Consider the following 22509-nt stretch of genomic DNA (forward strand, 5'->3'; position numbering starts at 1 on the left):
ATTACATTTCAGTAGGTAACCTTTTTTCTAGGGTCGAATCAAGTCATTGTAGATAATGGAATGCATTACTTTCCTTTCGTCCATTTGGGCAGAGACGGGGAGATTTGGCTGTCAACGGATTAACCCGCCCAAAACTACAATTCCCAAACCAAGGGAACATTTTACCCAGCATTCAACGTGTTTGTGAATGGGATAATGCTGCAAGATGGCGACAATTGCAACTGCTACAAACTTACCATCTTTTGATTGTCCAACATGGTGAGAAAATGCAATTATTCGAGATATTTACGTTATACAAAGACATCAAGTGCATGCAAAATCACAAAACAGAATTACTTTTTTTATTTTGTAGCTGGAAACGTATGTATTCCTTTTAGCCACGTCTTATTAGCTAACACATGCTAGCTAGCTGATACATTTCACTGAATGGTGTGCTTAGCTTTTGGTCCTTGTTCTTTTCAGGGCAGGCAAGCCCCCTCCAGGACTCCATTTGGACGTGATGAAAGGTGACAAAATGGTCGAGGTAAGAGCTTGGGGCTTCACGGGGCAAACATTTGAACTGCCTGTCTGTATTAGCCACACTCAAACAAGGTAGATATTCTGTATTGTTCCTTAGAATATGCCTAATATCTTGCATAATAGATCATCCATAACGCAACTGATGGGTTTACTTACATTCTGTACTGACCAACTGTACCAGCTTTATCAAAAGCTCTGATAGAGAACCATATGTGGTCCTATGTGATGTAGTTTACCCTTAAATGTCAATAGTCTAGACTGTCTACTTCAATATAGTATACACAATATACAATATAGTATACTTCAGTCTGTATCCTTCAGTATAGGTAGCTAGGTGTCATGGTGTACTTAACTAAATAAACAAATTGATCAAACATGCATGCACCAGATATGGACCCGGCTGTCCTCAGCACCAGTACACACTGGTGTCTGAGTTCCGTGATTGTTGGGTTTTAAGAAAGATGCCACAGAAACAGCAGCCCTGATATTTAAGCTCATGAGTGTGAAGGTGCACTCTTGAGTTATGGCTCAGAGGCACAGTGATTTAAATTGTTTCTTACAGCTGGAAAGGATTTCATTCAATGTTATCAGTGTTGTTAGCCTGGGTGTCTGTTTCTGATCTCTTGCAGACTCCTTACGGAATTGTCTTGCTAAAACAGCTTGGTGTGAGAATGAGTGATGAGTTGGCAAGAAAGCAGAATTATAAATGGGACCTGGCTATGATGTTGTGACAGGGCAATACATGTATTTTCTCATATCTGTTCGTTATGATGGTGAATCTTTGTAGAAACTGATCATTGACGAGAAAAAGTACTACTTATTCGGGAGGAACCCGGACATGTGTGACTTCACCATCGACCACCAGTCATGTTCACGCGTGCATGCTGCCCTGGTCTACCACAAGCACCTGAAGAGGGTGTTCCTTATTGATAACAACAGCAGTAAGTGAACTGTCGTGTACATTAGTCTGTAAAATACTGTATCTTACTTCAGCTAGTAACAAAAACTCAATGTAACAGTTGCATTGCCTTAGAGGAGTGCACTGTAGAATAAAGGCTATGGAACTATTATGTTTTGTTGACTCTTTACTTCACTTTTTATAAACTACATCCCTACATGATATGTGGACTTGAAGGTTGTAAATTACGTTCTCAGCGCATGGTACCTTCCTGGGACACATCCGCCTGGAGCCCAATAAGCCTCAGCAGGTCCCCATAGACTCCACCATGTCGTTTGGGGCGTCCACGAGAGCCTACACCATCCGGGAGAAACCTCAGAGCCAGCAAGGAACCAATGCCGCCACAGGGGACAGCAAGGCCGGAGAGGACGAGGAGGGGTCTAAGGGCCTCTTAGGATTACCAGAGGAGGAGACCGAGTTAGAGGTGTGTCTCCAGTAGTTGTCTACCAGGGCATTTGTATAGACATGCTGGTAAGGAGGGTGTGTACTATTACCACAGTAGCTATAGATACACTTTGTTAAACAGGACATAGTGAGTTATATTTTGTTCTGTCAGTTTACATTTTTTTTAAAAAATTTTTTAGCTCTCGCTGTTTCCAATTCTGTGTGTTTAGACAAGGCTATTCCTATTAAGCACATGAGTCTATTAACTTTGTTTCACTTCTCCTTTCCCAAACATTCATCCATCCCCCTGTCTGGGCTGTGACAGAACCTGACAGAGTTCAACACGGCCCACAACAAGCGCATCTCCACCCTGACCATCGAGGAGGGCAACCTAGAGATCCAGAGACCCAAGAGGAAGAGGCGGAACTCCAGAGTCACCTTCAACGAGGACGATGAGGTCATCAACCCGGGTAAGCTCTCTCTTCAACCCCATTGGCCTAGCACCAGTATCCAAGTATTGGTTCTTTATCTGTAGTTGAGGAAAAAGTGTTTCTGTGCCTGTCATATTTCACAAAGTGTCTAAGAGACATAAAAAAAAAAAGAAATTATGATCTAAAAGAAAATATTGATCCTAGTTGAACACTCTCACTTTGAGATGCTTTGTAAACATGGACCCTAATTTACAGTACCAGTCAAAAGTTTGGACACCTACTCATTCAAGGGCATTCTCTCAACCAGCTTCACCTAGAATGCTTTTCCAACAGTCTTGACGTAGTTCCCACATGCTGAGCACTTGTTGGCTGCTTTTCCTTCACTCTGCAGTTTAACTCATCCCAAACTATCTCAATTGGGTTGAGGTTGGATGATTGTGGAGGCCAGGTCATCTGATGCAGTACTCTATCACTTTCTTTCTTGGTCAAATATCCCTTACACAGCCTGGGGGTGTGTTGTCATTGTCCTGTTGAAAAACAAATAGTCCCAATAAGCGCAAAACAGATAGGATGGCGTATCGCTGCAGAATTCTAAATAAATCACTGACAGTGTCACCAGGAAAGCACTCCCACGCCATCACACCTTCTCCTCTGTGCTTCACGGTGGGAACCACACATACGGAGATAATCCGTTCACCTTCTCTGCTTCTCACAAAGACACGGTGGTTGGAACCAAAAATCTCTCATTTGGACTCACATCAGACCAAATTACATATTTCCTCCTGTCTAATGTCCATTGCTTGTGTTTCTTGGCCCAAACAAGTCTTCTTATTGGTGTCCTTTTAGTAGCAGTTTCTTTACAGCAATTCGACCATGAAGGCATGGTTCATGCAGTCTCCTCTGAACAGTTGATGTTGAGATGTTTTGGGTCTTTCTTTCCTGTGGCGGTCCTCATGAGAGCCAGTTTCATCATAGCACTTGATGGTTTTTGCGACTGCACTTGAAGAAACTTTCAAAGTTCTTTATTTTCCGCATTGACTGACCTTCATGTCTTAAAGTAATGAGAAACTGTCATTTCCTTTTGCTTATTTGAGCAGTTCTTGCCATAATATGGACTTGGTCTTTTACCAAATAGGATGACAAGGTAGGGGTGTATATTGTTTTACAACACAACTGTTTGACTTAAATACATTAAGAAGGAAAGAAATTCTACAAATGTACTTTTAACAAGCCACACCTTTTAATTGAAATGCATTCCAGGTGACTACCTAATGAAGCTGGTTGAGAGAATGCCAAAAGCTGTAATTTAGGCAAAGGGGGTCTATTTGAAGAGTCTCGAATGTAAAGTATATATTTTGATTTGTTTTACACTTTTTTTTGGTTACTACAAAATTCCCTGTGTTATTTCGTAGTTTTGATTTCTTCACTATTATTCTACAATGCAGAAAATAGTAAAAAATAAAGAAAAACCATGGAAATGAGTAGGTGTCCAAACTTTTGACTGGTGCTGTAAGTAATTATATAAACTGAGGTTGGGTGAAAATAAGGAACTTTGTGCCAATCTAAAACCTGTTGCTTCACTCATGTAATGCATGCAGTAACTCAGTGCTTCTTGAAACCTTACAGAGGACATTGATCCCTCTGTGGGGCGCTTCAGGAACATGGTGCAGACTGCTGTCGTCCCTATAAAGGTAAGCCACTAAAATGCATCTATTGCATGAGGTGTCAAGATCCTTTTATACGGTCACATTTCAGTTTAAGGAAGCCTATAATTAAGATAATTGCAATGATATCCCAGAAACAAACACTATAAATAGCCTACAGATGAGTTACTACTCAGTCTTTGGTCGTTTCCACTCTAGAAACAGAAAATGGAGAGGCACGGCTCACTTAGTATGGACGACGTTGTGACGAGGCGCATCCACAACTACACCTTCGGCGGCGGCCTTTACGGGGACCTGCCACCCACCAGCCACGAGGGCCACCACGCCGGGGCCCCAAGCGGAGCCACTATTCTGGGGGGTCTCCCTCTGCCCTTCCCCAACCCTGCCCCAGAGGTGAACCTGGCCCCGGACGCCCCCCAGCCACCTGTCACCCTCAACCCTGTCCCCGTTACAGGCCCCTATCCCTCCGAGGTCCTCAACGAGCCCCGCAAGAAAAAGTATGCTAAAGAGGCATGGCCAGGCAAGAAGCCCACCCCCTCCCTACTAATCTAACCCTCTCCCTACACTATGGCTCTTTCTCGATTCGTCTTTCCTCTGTACTTTACCTCCTCTCTCATGCATTGTAGAAGATCCAAGGTGTCTCCTCTTGGACCTTCTCCAATGTATTTTGAGGCGAGGAGAGAGGACATGAGAAATCCAGGAAAGCCGAATTGGGAAAGAGCCTATGTGGTGGAGGCAGGGCTGACTCTCAGGGTATGGGCGGAGACATCAGGGACCATGACCCGTTGGAGGCGGATCGATTTTTCTTAAGACTGTTTTGTCAATGTTTTCTACGTTACTTCCTCGTTCTCCTAAAGATTATCCGAAAGTCTTCAGTAGTACATTCCATGAAGACAGGAACACCACTCCTTCGGGAGATGAATGTTTGATGTGTTTTACAAATGAAGTCATGTAAAAAAGGCAGTACTTGGCAGACCAAGTCAGTTGGTCAGATAAGAGTAACTTGTGGCATAAATCAGTGTCCCATGGCCGTGATATTTTACCTCTAATTGATAGTCAGGCATCGTGCAGGGAAACAAACACGAAGCGAATGTAACTTAGGAAAACAGCCCTTATGTTGGAAACAAACATCATTATGTTCTCATCCAGATTCACATGGATTTATTTTCCATGCTACAGCACCCAATATTACAGCAGGTTTTTAAAGGACCTGCTCCGTGTTGCCATTTTTGCTATGGGAAAAACATTGCGATACTGGTATCACAGCCTAATCGTTATATGGTTGGTCACTGTGAGTTCCATATTACGATCTCCACTTCCTTCTTTAAGGTCTTAGACTTCAAACAAATATCATCTTTGGACATAGTATTTTTGCTCACTGTAAACATGCATATACAGTGCATTCGGAAAGTATTCAGACCCCTTGATTTTTTTCCAACATTTTGTTACTTAACAGCCTTATTCTAAAATAGGTGCATTTAAAAAAAAAAATTGTATCCATCTGCACACAATACTCCACGTCGAAGCAAAAACAGTGTTTTAGACATTTTAGCAAGTTATTAAAAATAGAATGCTGAAAATATCACATTTACATAATCGCACCTTTGGCAGTGATTACAGCCTCGAGTCTTCTTGAGTATGATGCTACAAGCTTGGCAGACCTTTATTTGGGGAGCTTTTTTCAGGTCTCTCCAGAGATGTTCAAGTCCGGGCTCTGGCGGGGCCACTCAAGGACATTCAGAGACTTGTCCCGAAGCCACTCCTGCATTGTCTTTGCTGTGTGCTTAGGGTCGTTGTTCTTTTGGAAGGTGAACCTTCACCCCAGACTGAGGTCCTGTGCGCTCTGGAGCAGGTTTTCATTAAGGATCTCTCTGTACTTTGCTCCGTTCATCTTTCCCTCGATCCTGACTAGTCTCCCAGTCCCTGCTGCTAAAAGGTATCCCCACAGCATGATGCTGACACCGCCATGCTTCACCGTAGGGATGGTGCCAGGTTTCCTCCAGATGTGCCGCTTGGCATTCAGGCCAAAGAGTTCAATCTTGTTTTCATCAGACCAGAGAATCTTGTTTCTCATGGTCTTTAGGTGCCCTTTGGCAAACTCTAAGCGGGCTGTCGTGCCTTTTGTGAAGGAGTGGCTTCTGTCTGTCCACTCTACCATAAAGGCCTGATTGGTGAAGTGCTGCAGAGATGGTTGTCATTTTGGAAGATTCTCCCATCTCCACAGAGGATCTCTGGAGCTCCTTCAGTGACCATTGGGTTCTTGGCCACTTCCCTGACCAAGGCCCTTCTCCCCCGATTGCTCAGTTTGGCCAGGCGGCCAGCTCTACATGTACCTGAACTCAACTTTGAGTCTCATTGCAAAGGGTCTGTATACTTAAGTAATTAAATTATTCCTATATATTTTTTAAATATATAGATTTGCAAAAATTACTTGTTTTCGCAGAAAAAGTCAAGGGGTCTGAACTTTCTGAATGGACTGTACAGTTATTTTTTAAATCTGTTAAACTTGTAATGTTAACTGTTTTATACAAGATGGATTATTATAGGAATTGACACAAGTAGATCAGAGTTTCTGAAAAAAGATATGTCAATTTTCCTAAAGACTGAATAGGACTATAGGTTTATATTTTTACAGTGCTATCAAGATGAGTGCAGCGAGGAGAGAATTTAATGTTTACTCAGTTTACGTTCACAATCAATCTCAGTAATAAACAGTTAATAGACTGCGCAGAGTATATTTAAATACTATCTTCCCATTATAAAAAAAGATTGCAGCAACTCTGCCTGAATGTTAGTGAGTCCTGAAGTCCTCTAGATTTTACATATCGCAATGTAAATTGGCCTGATCTGAGCCACCAATAAAATGGATTGGTCACATGAGTTAAGACTGTAAGGTTCTCAGTTGGTGCAATTTGATGTTGAGTTGTTTCACAGGCCTTTTGAAATGATTACATTTCAAATGTGGTACACATGGTCCTGCATCAAAGCACCCATAAAATGACTGTCAAAATGTAGCTTCTTGATGTTCAAAGAACTGTGTTTAGTTTTCACACCAGCAGAATACATTCTTATGATGCCCCCTTTACTGATTTAATGAAACATGTATGTGGTATTTGAGAACTTGCAAAAGCCATGCTATTTGCATTAACTTTGTACAGATGGACAGACACGTGTACCCAGACCTTTTGTCCCACTTTCGGATGATGTTGGATTTTTTTATTCACATAATCCACTGTAAATAAAAACTGAATTTTGTCACAAACATTTATTTTTTTTGTGCGGTTTACAGAAGTGTCGTTTTTACATGGTAGTAGGCCTATATCTTCAAACACCATGATTCAATTGGGATTTTGTCAGTTAATTTTTAATTCCAAGGATAGTAGCCATCTTTAGTATTAAATACCAGTATCTACCAGCACGTTGCATGAATGAATGCCAAGTGTTAAACCTATTCCAGAATATTCCATAGACATAGACCAGGCAGACTCATTTGTGAGGACTTTGAACACAGTCATCAGTGTTGGCCAGAGCATGCCAGTCTGTCGGTTATGTGTTGAAGGCCAGCCGAAACCGCACCTAGTGTTTCTCAATCCATCAACTGGCAGATGCCCATAGTGTGACCCTTCACCCAGTGGTATGGATGCTAACTGTTGGGTGGTGGTTAAGACTTCTTTACATACTCATGTGACACCGTAGCAGGTTTGGGGTCAATTCAGAAAGTAAACCAAATTCCTAATTGAAGAGAATTGGAATTTCAGTGTACATCCTGAATTGACTGGAATCGACCCAACCCTGTACCATAGCATCTTGGGTGTGTTTAGGGATTGGAAAACACATTATTGCAGACAGAAATAGACTGGATAGAGCTGGCACGATTCCCTATTCAGACCATTTCTGTTCTACACAACACATTTCTATCTGAACGTTCTGCAACGTTACATCCTCCTGCACAGGCCCCTGATGTGGCACCATGCATTTCCGACCATCTGTTTTTCAGTTTTGTTCCCCAAATCACCACGACAAGGAAGGAACACATTCATTTCACCACATGGTAGGATTTACCATACAAAATGATAAGTATTGTAAAACGGATAGTTTACTCAATTACAAAATGACATTGGTTTCATTACCCTGTAAGCAGTCTATGGAGTCTAAGGTATGACAGCAATTTCTGCTTCGGTTGAGTTTCTCTGGCACCATTTTAGCATTTGTGGCACAAATCCCATTCATGGAACTGATATTCAATTTTTTTGTGCTTCATGTCCAAGTCATCCAAAAGTATCGTGAAGCTCAAGCTCACTTCTCGATTATTTGAACGTGTGAAAAATGCTGATATCAGTCCCATGACTTGAATGGGACCGCGTGTGGAAACTGCCAGGCAAACTAAACTAGAGCATGGATTGTTGTCACACCTGCTTACAGGGTAAGGAAACAAATATTACGCTATGTAGATTCAAGTGACAGCGAGGGAAGAAGTGTTTAAAGTTGAGGTAGCGTGCTGGAAACACCATACAAACTTGCGAGGTAAGCCATATAGGCAACAACAAAGAGAAACCATGTTATAAGAACCTCTTATTGTACTTAAAGGGACAGAGGTACACTCTGTCCCTTTAAGAGAATGCAAATGAATGGATTGTGCCACACGTTTATTTGAAATACTGAGAATAACATTAATCTCAATTCTTTGCCTATTCCTTTTCAAAGGGACATTGACTTACCATAGGCTATATGTCAAAAGGAAAAAACAAACAACATTTAGGCAGTTAGTTGCTGGCAAAATATATTAGTAACATAAATGAGTGTTTTTCATCTTTGTAGAAGACATTCTATAAAGTTCTCCTTACATGGATATTTAAATTTAAATTCTGAATACAGCTTTGAGAAGTTAATATTTGAAAAATATTCCTTAAATCTAACATTTGTTTTATTTCCCATTTCCTGGCGAATTGGCGTGTTAAAAAATAATAATATGAGCATTCCATAAAACAGTAGCCTATGCCGGATAAGACAAGTGCAACTATACATTCCTTATGGTTCAAGATTGACAGGTTTGATTTTCAGATGGATCCCATTGAGTGAGCGGAGCACCAGTCTTGGAATCATTTTTGGTTTCTTCATTGGGTCCTCGGTCAGCTGATATCGCTTGAGTGTCTGTGCCACCACCACTTTCATCTCATTCATGGCAAAGTTCTGCCCAATGCAGTTTCTATAGCGGGAGAAGAGAACACGGACGAACATGGACAACATATTGAGTCAGTGAAGTGTTATTTGTACAGTTCACCAATGCCAGTCCTGCACAGTGGGCTATACATTTGAAAGCATTTAGTTGTAGAACTACTATACATTCACCCTGTGTAATAAATAAGTTATGCAGTAAGACTATCAAAGGTTTATAGCTCTTTTACATAATAAAACATGATCATATCATCAGACAACCTACAGCTCTTTGAAGTGAGTTCAGCCTGACCCTACTCCACAGACCTATAATCACAACTGTTGTATCAGAGGGGGATGGGATCTAGCCTGATCCCAGATCCATTTGTGCTATTTTGCCAACTCCTACTTTCATTGTCATGCCAAACAAGACAGTACAAACAGACCTGGGACCATGCTAGACAACATATTTGTCCCCCTCTGACACAACAATTGGGGTTAACATAGTTCGGTTGGATCTAGGTCACAGGCATCAAGGGACCAAAGGGCTCCAAAATCCAGTCAGGTAAATGAGTAGCTCTATGCTTCCATCATAGTCCCAGACTACTAATGTGAGAACCAAACCCTGCTGCCAATGCTGTTCTCTTAAATAGTGGCACTGGTGTGGTAACGAACCTCGGGCCGGCAGAGAAGGGGACAAAGGCATGGGGTGATCTTTTTGCAGAGTTCTCGGGCAGAAATCGGAGTGGGTCGAATGCCTACGAGAATACAAAATAAAATAGAATAGTAAATTGAAACAGTGGGAAAGACTGTGCATAGACAGCTGGTCCCAAATATGTTGTCTTGTTCATAGTCACTGCAAACATGACCTTATGAGTCGACAAGACAGCACAAACAAACCAGGCTTGGTGAGACAAACTGCCACCAGGCTTGTATAAAGGGGCGTGGAAACAGGTTTCAGTTCCCTATTGTGTATACCCTGAATCTTATAGCGATAGATTAGTCAAAATCAGACCCATGGGCTTACTGCTAGATCACAAGGATTTCATTACAAACTAACTCAGCAACAGCCTCATGTTGTTTCCTGTCAATACTGCAGACCTTGTCCTCTGTGACCAGAAACACAGGATTTTATGACGCATGTTCAGCTGCTCAAGCTAGCATTTCCTCTACTGCTAATCATTAATTATATTAACCCAGTTAAATGTTCATGAGAAAATGGTGTTTATAAAGATGGTGTGCATACGTTAGGATCCTCCCAAACGGTCGCGTTCCTATGAATGCCAAAAATGCTGGTTCCAACAAGACAACCTAGAGGGAGTAAAGAGAGAGAAATTATATTTCCACAGTGTTAGGGCTTGACATCTGTATTGTCCATGCTGCAAAAGGATCCATCCACTGAAGCAGAAAGAGACACTATCTGGCAGAGGTGTGGACTCGAGTCATATGACTTGGACTCGAGTCACATATATGATGACTTACAATTAGACTTTGACTTTAACACCAATGACTCGTGACTTGACTTGGACTTGAGCCCTATGACTCGACCTGACTTGATACCCTCCCCCAAGCCCAAATATTAAAAATGATGCTATTAAAAAAAAGTGTGCAGCGCATTAACTCTTCATTTAACAGATTACAGTTTGAATCGGACAGCAGCCAATCAAATTGTGCCAGCTGAGAAAAAGTTGTGCCTGGCAGTGCAGAGGAACGTCGGCGGATGATTTCAGATGGAGCCCTTGGAAAGATGATACCCAAAATTATTAGTTCCGGATATAAAGACGACGCTGTAGCAACAAAAAACGGATTGCAACTTGCAGAACATGCAGGAAGAAAATTACAGACGGGGGAACAAAATCTTCCAACTTTGTTTGACATTTGAAGCTGCATAAAGAACGGTAAGTCGTGGCTAATATAGCCGACAGCTATATATTTTATTACTTTACTAGTGTGTCATGTTGGCTAACGTAACGTTAAATCAGTGAGCCTCCACACAGTCAGTGCGGGAACGTGATCATTGTACCCAAGATTGAGCTACAACTGGATAGGCAGTTGGTAACCTAAATTCTGCCTGATGTTACTGCTGTTCCTAAAACCCTTGACATACGTTAGCCTACTGTAACCACACAGAGAGAGTGTATGTGTGTGTGTGTTAAGGTTGGGCGATTCTGTACAAGCCTACATCGTCCGATTGCGCCCCATAGCGATCCTCGATAGTCGATCACTATTGGGGGGGTCTTTCTCATGGCTACCCATGTATTTCCATGGAAATATAACGTGTATTTGGAAAGTAATACATACATAGATATTTTTTAAAGCATTCATGATTTGCGTAAATGTAATATACTAACTATTACTCTTGTTAAAAATATGAAATGGTATTACATTTGGTGAAGAGCATATTATGACTCAAAGTTTAGGACTTGCGACTTGACTTGATGGTCTTGACTTGAGACTTACTTATGACTTGTGAAACCATTAAAACATTTTTTAAAAATCTTTATTTAACTAGGCAGGTCAGTTAAGAACAAATTCTTATTTTCAATGACAGCCTAGGAACAATGGGTTAACTGCCTTGTTCAGGGATGGAATGGCAGATTTTTTCCTTGTCAGCTCGGGGATTCGATCTTTCAGTTACTAGTCCAACACTCTAACTACTAGGCTACCCTGCCACCCCAAAAGAGCAATGACATTGACTTGGTCGCACCTCTGCTATCTGGACAGACTTTTTGTTTTTGTCAGTAACAAACACGATGAGAAGAACATGGTGAGAATGCTCCAACAGCACCAATTCATTTGATATAGAAAACACTAAGGGCCTGTTTCCAGGACAGAGATTAAGCCTAGTCCTGGACTAAAAAACACTTTAAATGGAGGACCTAAAACGAACATTTTACTTAGTCCAGGACTAGGCTTAATGTGTGTCAAAGAAACTGCCACTAGAAATACATAATTGTTTATGAAAAAGATGAATTAAACAAGTTGCAGTTAGTCTCTACATACTAACTAGTTGGTGACATAATCACAATTCTATACGGAGAACTGGCTCTGGAGACAAACAAACGTGAGTTAATATTTAATTTGTTATAGCCGGTGACTGAGGCAAAGGTTACGGAGGACTCCATTGCAACCACTTACAGCCTCATTTTAAGGCACAGAGCCATTGTGCATTTAAAACTATAATTTAAAAAGTCCCCCGTATGGCCTGGGGCGGTGGGTGTAGTGTCGGCCTGGGTTTGGTTCCGACCCCACTGCCTGTGTGACCCACTCTCCTACCACTATCTCGCCTCAGTCCAATAAAACGTACAAAAAAAGTCCCCTTCGGTACATCACAATGCAACATTTACCTTCAGGCACAGTCCTCCCATCGAAGAACGTAATGGGTTTGGTTATCTTCCTGGATATCCCAGGTACAGGAGGGTAGAGGCGGAGGGATTCCTTTATGCACATGGTTGTGTACGGTATTTTACTGAGATCTTCCCTGAAGAATACAGAACATTTTCTTTATATCAATTCTCTTTTAGTAAACATGTGTGGCTCCAATCTAAGAGGAAATACAGACCTGATTTTCCTTCCTTTACTCTATCTATATCTTAAATAAAGGAATGGCTTTGGTCACTAGTTCCAAACATGGAGCCTATTGGTTGTTGTGTAGCCCTTAGCTGCAATCAATGACCAAAAGCACCCTATTTGGCCTCATGGTGGAATGTTATTAATATTTTTCATAATTTCATAATTAATAAATATTACATTTTTTTTAGGTTTCTATGTCTAACCAGTTTGTTATATTTCAGTCTTCTGTGACGTATATAAAGTGTTATATTGGGATGCAAACTTAAAATATAATACATTTCAACTCTATATCTGACATAGTACAGGTGTCTTAATTTCTTTAAGCCCATAACCATGTGTGTGAGGTGTATACTTTTGTTTCAAAGTAGATTTGTTTAAGACCACCAAGAAACACTCTGTGTGACCCTGATTTAGACCAGTGCAGTAAATTATCCCCAAAGTAACAAAAGAGTAATTTATATTTATATATACTGTAGCTGCGGACTGTAAAATAACCAAATAAAACCTTGAAACTTAAATGCATATCTAACATACACCGCACAGCATGATCAATACATCTGGACAAAACAGCCTTCCACTCCATGTCACTCTCCTGCAGCAAAAATGAATGCATATCTAACATACAACATGACTAGGACAGTAAATCAGGCCCCGTATTCATAAAGCATTTCAGAGTAGGAGTGCTGGACTGTAGAACCTACCATTCCATGGTGTCCCTCCCCTCCAGGGCGCTGATGACCTCGTCCCTGCAGATTTGCTGGTGCTCCGGGTTGCAGGCCAGGCTGTACAGGGTCCAGGAGATCCCACTGGCTGTGGTGTCGTGGCCTTCGAACATGAATGTGTCCACCTCCGCTCGGATAGCCTCATCCGACAGGCCCTGTTGGTCCTCGTCCTGGATTGAAAACCATAAGGAACAATCAGATCCTTGCATTAGAGGTCGACTGATTATGATTTTTCAACGCCGATACCGATTATTGGAGGAACAAAAAAGCCGATACCGATTAATCAGATGATTTTTTTATTTTATTTATTTGTGATAATGACAATTACAACAATACTGAATGAACACTTATTTTAACTTAATATAATACATCAATAAAATACATTTAGCCTCAAATAAATAATGAAACGTGTTCAATTTGGTTTAAATAATGCAAAAACAAAGTGTTGGAGAAGAAAGTTAAAGTGTGTTAGGGAAGATTCAGAATTTGTTGGTAACATATGTAAGATGTTTTATATTCATCAAATGTGTGTAAGTTAATTCTCATCAGAATGGTATTTTTGTGTTATTCTGTGGTGAGGGTTGCAGTATCTGTTCTATGTCAAGACTAAGTTGCATGGCCGCTGAGAGGGGAGAGGTCAAAGTGTCATCATGTGTAAACATATCTTTCACTCTCTACCTTTCCCATAGTGGGGAAAGGAAGGTTGCAGTGTCTGGAATCATTCTATGCTCCCTCTTATGTTGTTTCTATCTTAACCTATAGCCTCACCCTCCTCTCCGTGAGTTTGTCCAGGAGTTTGTATTTAGAGTGGGTTGTATCTAAATGACAATTTGATATATGCCTGTTGTAATGGAGGATTGGTTTATGGTTCTGGGTTTGGGAAAGGAGACAAAGCTGAACGATGAGTTATGTCTATGCTGTCTGACTATGTGTGTCTTTGCTATTAAAGGAACTCAGTTGCATTGTAAGGGGGCTCTCAGAGAATTCATGGTTAGACACTGAATCGATCTGAGAGTCACAGGGTTGTGATAGAGCTCATATAATTAAAGATGGACTTTTATAACTAACTCTGACTTGTGTGTGTGGTTTGCTCCCATGATTTGGTAAATAGAGGAAATTTCCACGACATTTGGCGACGAGGATGGGATGTGAATCTTCACTCGGTGACCGTTCCTATGATCTAGGTAAATAAGTCGTGCACGAGGGATCCCCTAAACTTGGGATCTCAGGGAGAACCACACTTCGGGAAACGAAGCAGATGGACCAACCTTTGATCCAAGAGGAAGCGAGCCGAGTGGATACCACATCTCGAACTGAGTTTTTTTTTAAAGAAAATGGTGAGCGAACCACACACAGATTTGAAGTCGAGTTTTTTAATTATGCCTGTTATACTCTGAGCGTGAATTCCTTTGTAAGGAAGGCACCTTGGCGGCGTAAGCAGGGCCGAGTCAGAGGAGAGTAATCTGGGGGTTTTGTGGACTCAAAAGATACTCTGCGCTGTCCGGTTGCCAGTGACCAAGAGCCCTCCTGACACTGAATTGATCACAGTGGGGATTTGGTGAGGTCTGTCGGGGTGAAGGGGCCAGGGGGTCTGTGTGTTCTAGGTGAAACACGGCACTTGGTGAAGCCCTATTGGAAGAAGGACCTCATTCTGTGCGTCTGTGTGATTTGTCTAAGTGACCCTCAGATGTGGTGAATTCCAATTATTTTAAATGTGCTAGCCAGGTATGCCCTAGGGTTACTCTGTGTGAGTCGGACCGTTCTGTGTGAGCGGGGTAGGGTTACTCTGTGTGAGTCGGACCGTTCTGTGTGAGCGGGGTAGGGTTTACTCTGTGTGGGCAAACCTTTTGATGTTCTGTGTGGACGTCAGAAAAGTTCTATGTGAAAAATCTGACCAATCCTGTGTGGATGATCCTGAAAGTGTGTGAGTAACTAAGATTTCTTAAATTTTATATGGATTCTGTGAATTATTTGAAATTATGATAAATGGTATGTGTGTATAAAGTAATGCTGAAAATGATTAGATACAATTTAAACCACCCATTCGTAGACGTACGTAGGTTTTGAGTTGATATCTTAAATGGATAATTTGATAAAGATTAAGTTTTTAAGCACTATTACAATAATCTACAAAATCTGGGAAATTGAGCTCTAGAAACTGATTAGAGTGTGTCCACTTTTGGTTATTTTACCCTAACGATGTAACTATAGAACGCATATTGGAGTATCTCCGTCTGGGGGAAACATTTGAAATTTAACTGCCTTTAAGGTCTGAACATGTTATCATTTTTCTTCCCAGTATGAGAGAAATTGCGGGATTTATTGAATAAACTGTTTTCCATAAAGTTAAATAGAATTCGAGGGATGCTCGATGTAATTTATAATGTTGTACAAAGCCTAAGGTTTTCCATCAAGCTAATTATCATTGCGTGATTAAAGTGATGTAGTAAAGTAATTGAAATACGTTGCATAAGTAAACATAATCTACTTTTACTGTTTCCTAGTCATTAGTGTCGATTTTATTCTTTGATTGCTAATATATTCATTTGGAATTTGAGAATCATAGCTGGAGCAATGTTTGTACTATTAAAATTGGGCTATTATTCTTCTGGGAATTACCAATAGTGACGTGTTTTGATTTTACTTTGTAAATGGGGTTTATATCCGGATAATTCTGGCAATAGCATTAGTGGTTCAGTGGTAGAATTCTCGCCTGCAACGCGGGAGGCCCGAGTTCCATTCCCAGTCACGGCGCTGGCTCAATTTAGAGTTTCTGATTGTAAATAATCTATTTGTATGTTTTGCCTGGAAAGTTATGGTCGCTAGTGTTTGTATAAGAGATAAATTGAACGTTTTCAATAGATTGTTTAGGTTAAATTGATAGGCTAATTCAATTTAAAACAATAACGAAGCGAATTCTGATGCAAGACGATGTCTGTTCACTAAATTATCTGCTGGAATAATGTATTGAGAATTGGGTCGTATTTAAATTACTGTATCAATAGAGAAGACAGTTACCTAAGTTAAAGACACTCTGAATGATAGCGGGGAGAGAATGGCGATAGGAAAGTGGTTACCGAAATGTTTTTCATTCTTATAGATTGACTGACGCATGTTATAATTTTGGCGCTGTGTGTGTTATTTTTAAAGAAATATGATACATTTCATAAGTGTGGAGAGCAAAGAGAAGAGGAAGTTATAAAGTTGAGGTTTTAATCTTACGATAGAGGTAAGGGAAAAACGTTGAAATGAGAGGGGTTATATTTTTGCCCAACTGGGGGAAAAAGAAGTAGGAAAGTTGAGTTGAAAGTATGTAAGAGAGTGAGTTGTTATGTTGGCTGCTCATTGTCAGGGACAGTTGCTGGAGGCAGGTAGATTGTTGTAGAATAACGTACATTTGCGTTATTAGTTTGAATATACAATAACCTTACTCTAATTGTTTTGACCGTTGTTCAGGTCCATTTTTTTTCTGTATTTCTAGCAGCTGATTCGCTAGGTGGGCATCATAGATTTGTGGCGTTTATATTTACTGTATTAGGCTATGAGAATTGGGAGGCTGGATGTATGAATCATAAAACATCGTAAGGATAGCTTCTGATTGTTATTGATTCTTGGTTTAATTGTTTAAGTAACACCAGTAAATTTGAGCAGGAAAGTTCATGTACTCAAAGGTTATGGTATGTTTCCATTATGTGGAACAATGTCAGGTCATTAAAGGTGATTGCTGGATTGAATGGTATGAGAACCTGTTGACAGAAGACTGAATGGGTATGAATGTTGAAAAGCGAGATTGGGGCAAAGACTAAACTAGTATGTTAAGTGGGGGAGTATCATAGATTTTAATTATAGTGTTGTTATAGTAGTTATATAGTGTAGTCAAAACAATTTCATATGTTTTGGTAAATTAGCTAGGTTGAATTTGGTATTTGAGTTCCTTTATTATTTGCTTTTTAAAAGAAAGGTTGGAATCAAGTATGATGCCTTGGCACTTAAAATCAGATACCACCAGGAGCTTTTTACATCAGTAGTTGTTTTTTGAGGAACATGCAGACTGTGTTTTATTTTATTGAGATGTAAACATGAGTCACTTAGCAATTTTGTCATCTGAATCATTATAGTAGTGAGTTCTTGTGTAGTTTGTTATTTGCATGAATTTATCACTGTATCATCTGCATACATTGGAACTTCAGACCCTGTAAAGACTAAAGGAAGATCATTAATGGATGTGCTGAACAGTATTGACCTTTGTGGATATCAGTGGGGGAAAAAATATGTTTATTTGTATTTTTAGATGATGAGACAGCACCGACTTTTGGAGGATTTTAGATTTGTTTTAAAAAATCAGGATTGGTTTTTACTAAATTTATATCGACAGATTTAAATTATTAGGTTGCTGATTAAACGTTTTTTTTAGGAGTTGATTTAACTTATCATGCATATACATTGATTTGATTAAAACTTATGATTAATGATTTGAGGTACAGTGGAATTATCATTAGGTTTGGTTTATAGTTCACGTTTGAGTTTCTGAATCAATGTAGTGTAAATGAATACTAAGTGTTTTTGTGTTTTCTTCGGGAAAATTGATATTTCACTGTCTCTCTGGAATGTGTCCAGGGAATATACTCTTGGGGAGAGTGAGTGAAATTGGGGCACTCACCACATTGGGATTGTAATGAGTTTTTATTTTCTGACTTTTCATTACACACGCAAATTCTTTTGATAAAGGAATGTTCTGGGAACATGGAATTACGAAAATGTTTGGAACTAGTTGATTATTGTTTGCAAATTGTTTCATATAGTGCAAAACACTGCTTTGGAGGGTTTTGTATGACCTATGACCTTCTGATGACTTTCCGTTGTGGCTTGATCACCCGCATTGGAAAGCCATTTGGAAAATAAATGTATGGTCATTTGTAATACTGCTTTCAAAATAATTTGTGTAATTGGTAAATATGTTTCTTAATCCATATTTGTAATTTGGACCAGTGTGAAGAGGGCATTGCTTTTAACTAAGGGTATGCTGCTTTAAGTCTATTTTCCTATGACCATAGGGGTTAAATAATTTTTCTTTGTGGAGTGTTTTTTTTTTCTTCTTCAGTTTAGTGATTTTAATTTGATTAGGTTAGCTGAAATTTTGTTTTACATTACTCTCATACGGAGAGATGTGTGTAAAACATGGGGGAGGATTCAGTTTTTTGAGGGTTTGAATTGAAGTTATACAACTTAAGTGATATGTGAATGAGTGTATTGTATTGTTGAGTGTATTGTATTGTTGTGTTTGTTTTGTTCTATTCCCGAGGGGTATAGGTCTAATTTCTTGATCCTTGGCTCTACGATGGAGTTGACAGTGAGATGGGGAGTATAAACCAATTTGAAAGAATAGTTTCAATAGAATGTTTTGATATTCTCCGTGAAATATGTTTAGATATGTGTATTAAGAATAATTGGTAAAAGTAATAATTTATCATGTAGTTAATGAACTGAACTAAACTGTTGTTCTGATCTGTTCTTTCGAGGTTATCATGAAGGGTGACATCAGACGGTATCTTAATGCATGGAAGAGATAATTTGGACCGAATGGTGTGTGTACCTCAAAACCCCCTCTAACTGGCTGAAGAAGAGAGACAAAGGCATTGAAGGAGGCTTTCCTAACCACTTCTACCGAGAGAAAAGAACCAAGCCAGAAATTGGTGTACAGTATCAGATCTAAGCTATCAACTGCTTTTCTTTCATGGTTCTCTCATACTGTGAGAATCCACTTGGAGTGATCATGGAGAAAGATCTGTTCTAACATTTTTCTTATGATGCTGGTATGTTGGTTGACGAATGGACAAGACATAAGTGGTAAAGATGAGACATTGAAATTGGGACATTATCAAGGGCCGTCCACTTTGAACTGTAAAGCTATTTGAAGAAAAACGAAGATGCCAGAAGATGCCGTGCCTGAGAGGGGGGGGTTTAATCTAACTGTGCCATTAAAATTGTTTATACTTTTGTGGTATCAGATTGATTGAAGAGGTCTACACCATGTAAATTGTAGTAATTTAGATTAAGAATGCATTGAGATACTGATCTGTATTAAAATCATGATTAAAAAAGTTAATAGTAGAATTATGGGATAATTATACTGTATGTAAATCTGCTAATATTGATGTGTGTTAAATTGAGGTTTTACTTTGAGTGATAAGACAAATTTGAATCACTGAGGAGTGCTAAATATTCTAAATATTGGTTTGATAAATAGTTGGGTTGTTACTTATGATTTGTAATATGAATGATTTCAATGACCTATTCTCTATTCCTAAGTATATTTCTGAGCATGAGTACTTAGAGGGATGTCTGTCCTATATGTTGTGAGGAGGCCTGTGTTTAGACACTGGTTCTTATGTAATTGAAAGAGCATAAATATGTTATGTTTTTATTTTCCTCAAATGGATTATTCTGTGTTATTAAAACATGTGCAAGTTTGTCTTAGTTTCAGAAGGGAGAAAGTTTACATATAAGCTAAGGTATTTGACATTGAGGGGATTTGAATTTTAAAATATTGAGTATGTTACTATTCTGATTCTTCAAAAGGAACTGAGTCCCTTGAGAGGGGAATGTTAGGGAAGATTCAGAATTTGTTGGTAACATATGTAAGATGTTTTATATTCATCAAATGTGTGTAAGTTAATTCTCATCAGAATGGTATTTTTGTGTTATTCTGTGGTGAGGGTTGCAGTATCTGTTCTATGTCAAGACTAAGTTGCATGGCCGCTGAGAGGGGAGAGGTCAAAGTGTCATCATGTGTAAACATATCTTTCACTCTCTACCTTTCCCATAGTGGGGAAAGGAAGGTTGCAGTGTCTGGAATCATTCTATGCTCCCTCTTATGTTGTTTCTATCTTAACCTATAGCCTCACCCTCCTCTCCGTGAGTTTGTCCAGGAGTTTGTATTTAGAGTGGGTTGCATCTAAATGACAATTTGATATATGCCTGTTGTAATGGAGGATTGGTTTATGGTTCTGGGTTTGGGAAAGGAGACAAAGCTGAACGATGAGTTATGTCTATGCTGTCTGACTATGTGTGTCTTTGCTATTAAAGGAACTCAGTTGCATTGTAAGGGGGCTCTCAGAGAATTCATGGTTAGACACTGAATCGATCTGAGAGTCACAGGGTTGTGATAGAGCTCATATAATTAAAGATGGACTTTTATAACTAACTCTGACTTGTGTGTGTGGTTTGCTCCCATGATTTGGTAAATAGAGGAAATTTCCACGACAAGTGCAATATGTGCTCTGTAAGAAAGCTAACAATTAAGTTCCTTGCTCAGAACATAAGAACATACGAAAGCTGGTGGTTCCTTTTAACATGAGTCTTCAATATTCCCACGTAAGAAGTTTTAGGTTGTAGTTATTATAGGAATACCATTTGTATTTCATTAACCTTTGACTATTGGATGTTCTTATAGGCACTTTAGTATTGCCAGTGTAACAGTATAGCTTCCGTCCCTCTCCTCGCTCCTCCCTGGGCTCGATCCAGCAACACAACGACAACAGCCACCATCGAAGCTGCGTTACCCATGCAGAGCAACGGGAACAACCACTCCAAGGCTCAGAGCGAGTGACGTTTGAAACGCTATTAGCGCGCGCTAACTTGCTAGCCATTTCACTTCGGTTACACTAGCCTCATCTCGGGAGTTGATAGGCTTGAAGTCATAAACAGCGCAATGCTTGACGCACCACGAAGAGCTGCTGGCAAAACGCACAAAAGTGCTGTTTGAATGAATGTTTATGCGCCTGTTTCTGCCTACCACCGCTCAGTCAGATACTTAGATACTTGTATGCTCAGTCAGATTATATTCAACGCAGGACACGCTAGATAATATCTAGTAATATCATCAACCATGTGTAGTTAACTAGTGATTATGATTGATTGATTGATATTTTTTTATAAGATAAGTTTAACTAGCTAGCAACTTACCTTGGCTTACTGCATTTGCGTAACAGGCAGGCTCCTTGTGGAGTGCAACGAGAGAGAGGCAGGTCATTATTGCGTTGGACTAGTTAACTGTAAGGTTGCAAGATTGGGTCCCCCAAGCTGACAAGGTGAAAATCTGTCGTTCTGCCCCTGAACGAGGCAGTTAACACACCTAGGCCGTCATTGAAAATAAGAATGTGTTCTTAACTGACTTGCCTAGTTAAATAAAGATTACATAAAGGTGTAATTATTATTTTTTTTTATAAAAAAAATCGGCAAAATCGCTGTCCAAAAATACAGATTTCCGATTGTTATAAAAACTTGAAATCGGCCCTAATTAATCGGCCATTCTGATTAATCGGTCGACCTCTACCTTGCATGTTGTTCCTTGTTTGGCTTCATTATATTGAAAAGGTATAACTCACACACCTATAGTGTTACTAGCCTGGTTCCAGATCTGTTTGTGCTCTTTTGCTCATTTTCAAGCCAAGGCATGTGTTTGGCATGACAATGACTGACAAGGAGTTGGATAGCACAAACAAACTGGCACTCAGGCTATAGTGTTACCAGTGGCATGGAAAGATTATAATGAATAGAAAATCAACTCCAGCACACTGGCGATCTTGAGGCTACGATGAGTTTATTTTCGAATTGGCTTCATTCAATGACATACTATACCATCGCCAATGGAGCCGTTTTTTTAACTAATGACCTGGCTAGATGACTGCATAAATGGCATAATGGTGGGTAATAGTTCCGTAGCGTAATAGAGGAGGTGTGACGTACTCGTGCGCAGAGCAGGATATCCAGAAAGTCCAGGTTTCTCTTAGCCTGTATCCTGCCCAGTTCCTTTTCGTCCTTCAAGGCTTCTTTTCGCTTTCGTATGATTTCCTCTACAAGCAGAGGGCATCAATCAAATTTGACATCAAATGTATTTTATAAAGCCCCCTTTTTTTTTTTTTACATCTCAGATGTCACAAAGTTCGATACAGAAACCCAGCATAAAACCCCAAACACCGCAGATGTAGAAGCACGGTGGCTAGGGAAAAGCTCCCGAGAAACACATCATGGGAGAGCATCAGACATAGCAGTGGCAGCATAGCGCATTCTTATGACATGGTTATAACATGGTTAAGCCTATA

General features: G+C 39.9%; 2 protein-coding genes and 1 non-coding gene across 6 annotated transcripts in view; 2 read left to right on the forward strand and 1 right to left on the reverse strand.

The window, feature by feature from the left end:
• On the forward strand, nucleotides 1-7218 carry LOC110517685 (nuclear inhibitor of protein phosphatase 1). The gene is made up of 7 exons (XM_021595618.3): nucleotides 1-258; nucleotides 463-523; nucleotides 1307-1460; nucleotides 1675-1901; nucleotides 2187-2331; nucleotides 3919-3983; nucleotides 4155-7218. Exons 1-7 carry the CDS (start codon nucleotides 206-208, stop codon nucleotides 4506-4508), a joined length of 1059 nt encoding a protein of 352 aa, XP_021451293.1. The 5' UTR covers nucleotides 1-205; the 3' UTR covers nucleotides 4509-7218.
• LOC118964376 (small Cajal body-specific RNA 1) lies at nucleotides 899-1061 on the forward strand. The gene has a single exon (XR_005051424.2).
• LOC110517711 (cytochrome P450 4B1) overlaps nucleotides 7140-22509 on the reverse strand; it is a 17790-nt gene continuing 2420 nt past the window's right edge. For 2 of the 4 annotated variants that reach the window (XM_021595639.3, XM_021595643.3), the window contains 6 exons: nucleotides 22154-22260; nucleotides 13385-13575; nucleotides 12458-12591; nucleotides 10357-10421; nucleotides 9786-9868; nucleotides 7140-9162 (listed from right to left, as the gene is read on the reverse strand). In XM_021595639.3, coding sequence (XP_021451314.2) covers nucleotides 8985-9162; nucleotides 9786-9868; nucleotides 10357-10421; nucleotides 12458-12591; nucleotides 13385-13575; nucleotides 22154-22260 — 758 coding nt within the window. In that variant the 3' untranslated portion in view covers nucleotides 7140-8984. The remainder of the gene's footprint in view (nucleotides 9163-9785; nucleotides 9869-10356; nucleotides 10422-12457; nucleotides 12592-13384; nucleotides 13576-22153; nucleotides 22261-22509) is intronic. The other 2 variants (XM_021595649.3, XM_090229281.1) reach the window with 1 other exon arrangement.

Source organism: Oncorhynchus mykiss, chromosome 3 (assembly GCF_057628025.1).
Source record: "Oncorhynchus mykiss isolate SJ-2025 chromosome 3, ASM5762802v1, whole genome shotgun sequence".
Taxonomy (NCBI): domain Eukaryota; kingdom Metazoa; phylum Chordata; class Actinopteri; order Salmoniformes; family Salmonidae; genus Oncorhynchus; species Oncorhynchus mykiss.

Coding starts and splice junctions, on each gene's coding strand:
- LOC110517685 (XM_021595618.3), top strand. CDS start 206: ATGGCGACAATTGCAACTGCTACAAACTTACCATCTTTTGATTGTCCA. Junction 524..1,306: donor AAGGTGACAAAATGGTCGAG/GTAAGAGCTTGG, acceptor GAATCTTTGTAG/AAACTGATCATTGACGAGAA. Junction 3,984..4,154: donor CTGCTGTCGTCCCTATAAAG/GTAAGCCACTAA, acceptor TTTCCACTCTAG/AAACAGAAAATGGAGAGGCA.